The sequence below is a fragment of the Nannochloropsis gaditana genome (assembly GCF_000240725.1).
Source record: "Nannochloropsis gaditana CCMP526 unplaced genomic scaffold scaffold277, whole genome shotgun sequence".
NCBI lineage: Eukaryota > Eustigmatophyceae > Eustigmatales > Monodopsidaceae > Microchloropsis > Microchloropsis gaditana.
Genome location: NW_005803676.1, coordinates 8775 through 10570, shown reverse-complemented (window position 1 = coordinate 10570; position 1796 = coordinate 8775). Strand labels below are relative to the sequence as shown.

At 50.8% G+C, this 1796-nt stretch overlaps 1 protein-coding gene across 1 annotated transcript in view; it reads right to left on the bottom strand.

Moving 5' to 3' along the window:
* Positions 1-1587: 1587 nt before the first annotated feature.
* Positions 1588-1796, bottom strand: part of NGA_0073200 (uncharacterized protein) — a gene marked incomplete at its 3' end in the record, with an annotated part of 1834 nt that continues 1625 nt past the window's right edge. Inside the window, exon 3 of the mRNA XM_005855144.1 lies at positions 1588-1630. Within this exon, the coding sequence (XP_005855206.1) occupies positions 1588-1630 (43 nt within the window). The remainder of the gene's footprint in view (positions 1631-1796) is intronic.

Genomic DNA, 1796 nt, shown 5'->3' with positions numbered 1-1796 from the left:
TTTAGAATGTGCCATTTCGTTCAACTCATGAAAGATTGGAGATAGCCTGAAAAAGCCCAGGTGGCAAGGACTTCCACGGGGTATTACGCGTTTTCCGTCCTCTACCCTTCCCCATCCTCATTACCAAGCACCAGGACCAAAAGAAGCGTGTTCAGAGCGCCGAATTCGTGCGAGACACCTTCTTCAGGGGCGGTAGGTTCCTCCCCGGCCGCCGTCTCGCTCACTTCTGGTGTATAACCAAGTAGCGGGGTCACGCAGCCCCCGACATCAAAAAGGGAGGAAAAATGAGAAAATGAAAGCCACATACAGTAGGTTTGTGAAGGTATGATCAACGAGGCAGTGAGGCCATGACGGCTTTTGCCGTTGAAATGGTTGCGAAAAACGCGGGCTAACCCTAATAGGGTGAAGAAGGAAGGAAGGGAGGAAGGAAGGGAGGAGCAGGGCTGTACCTCGGACCAAAAGTTGGCGGAGAACGATATCCGCTATGGCTGAGACTGTCATTCTTCCTAAAATCAAAACCTGTCGGTTCGAAAAATGCGTGAGCTAAAGGAAAAAAATCATTTTTAAAAAACGAGGAGCAGGGAGAGGAGGAACAAGTATGATGATAGGCATGTCCTTGCCGTCAGAGGAGAGGAATCTGTGCATTATTTACACCGCCCAGCAAACGGGAACACCATCAAGCCTTGTCCATGCACTTTTGTACCTATCCATAGCAACAGCGGCTGCACAAATGAAACGTGTGAACGATCGGTTTGCGTCCCAAAGTTGCGCGAGGGGCATCACCCTCCCATCGGGCGAGCAGGAATCGCCAGGCGTAGGGGCCGCAGGAGTCATTACAAAGCGACCAAAAAGACAGCAGGCAGGTATATGGATGGACTTCGTGCACGCGCCACATGGAGGACCGTGTTTTTTTTTCGGTACACGTGACCGAGCCATGGTTTGGAGGAATGCCCGTGCTGTCCACGCGGACGGCTTCACACGTGTGGCGAGACCGGGTCGGACCAATGAGAAATACTATTACTGTGATTCTTTCAACCACTTTGACAAGATCAAGTCTTATTTTTAAGAAGCCTGGGCAAACCTGCTCAAACTCTACGCGCTTCGAGACAGATTTTGGGCCTTTGTTTCTTCCCCAAGACCTTGAGAAATGGCGAGGGTTAAGTAGGAGGCAGGAAAAGGGGATGGATAAGAATACGTTCCATTTGAAGCCCAACCTCCGACAAATTTCAGTAGAAACAATCAGAAGCACGTGTGTCTGTCATCAAAGCACATCAAGATTTCTCTTTTTTTAAAAAAGATCGTTTGACCATTGTTGACCATTGCCGGCACCTCCCCCTGTTGTCAAGAGCCACGAATTGTCTTGATATTGGCACCAAGCGCTCATCGCATAATTTAGATGAGTTCATGCCTCCCTTCATTGATTTCCCTTCCAAATGCGCTCGCGCGTCATCGTTACTTGCTTTCAACCTTCCCCCCCCCCTCCTAGTTTTCGTCCAAGCCGGTACCATGCTAAAGCAAGACTTTTTCAGCAGCTTCAATTCCTTTCCCCTCCCTCCCTCCCTCCCTCCTTCCCTCCTTTTCCCCCTCCTATGGCCGGAGGCGCGCAGTCAAGAGGGTGACTGCCTCTCGACTGAGCACCAAGGTGTCATACCGCACGATGTCCATGACGTTGGCGCCCTAGGGAGGGAGGAAGGGAGGGAGGGAGGAAGGGAGGGAGGGAGGAAGGGAGGGTGGAAAAAAAGGAGGAAGGAACGTCGTTTTCGTTCAAAAATTGTTGTGCATGCAAGAATGCGTCA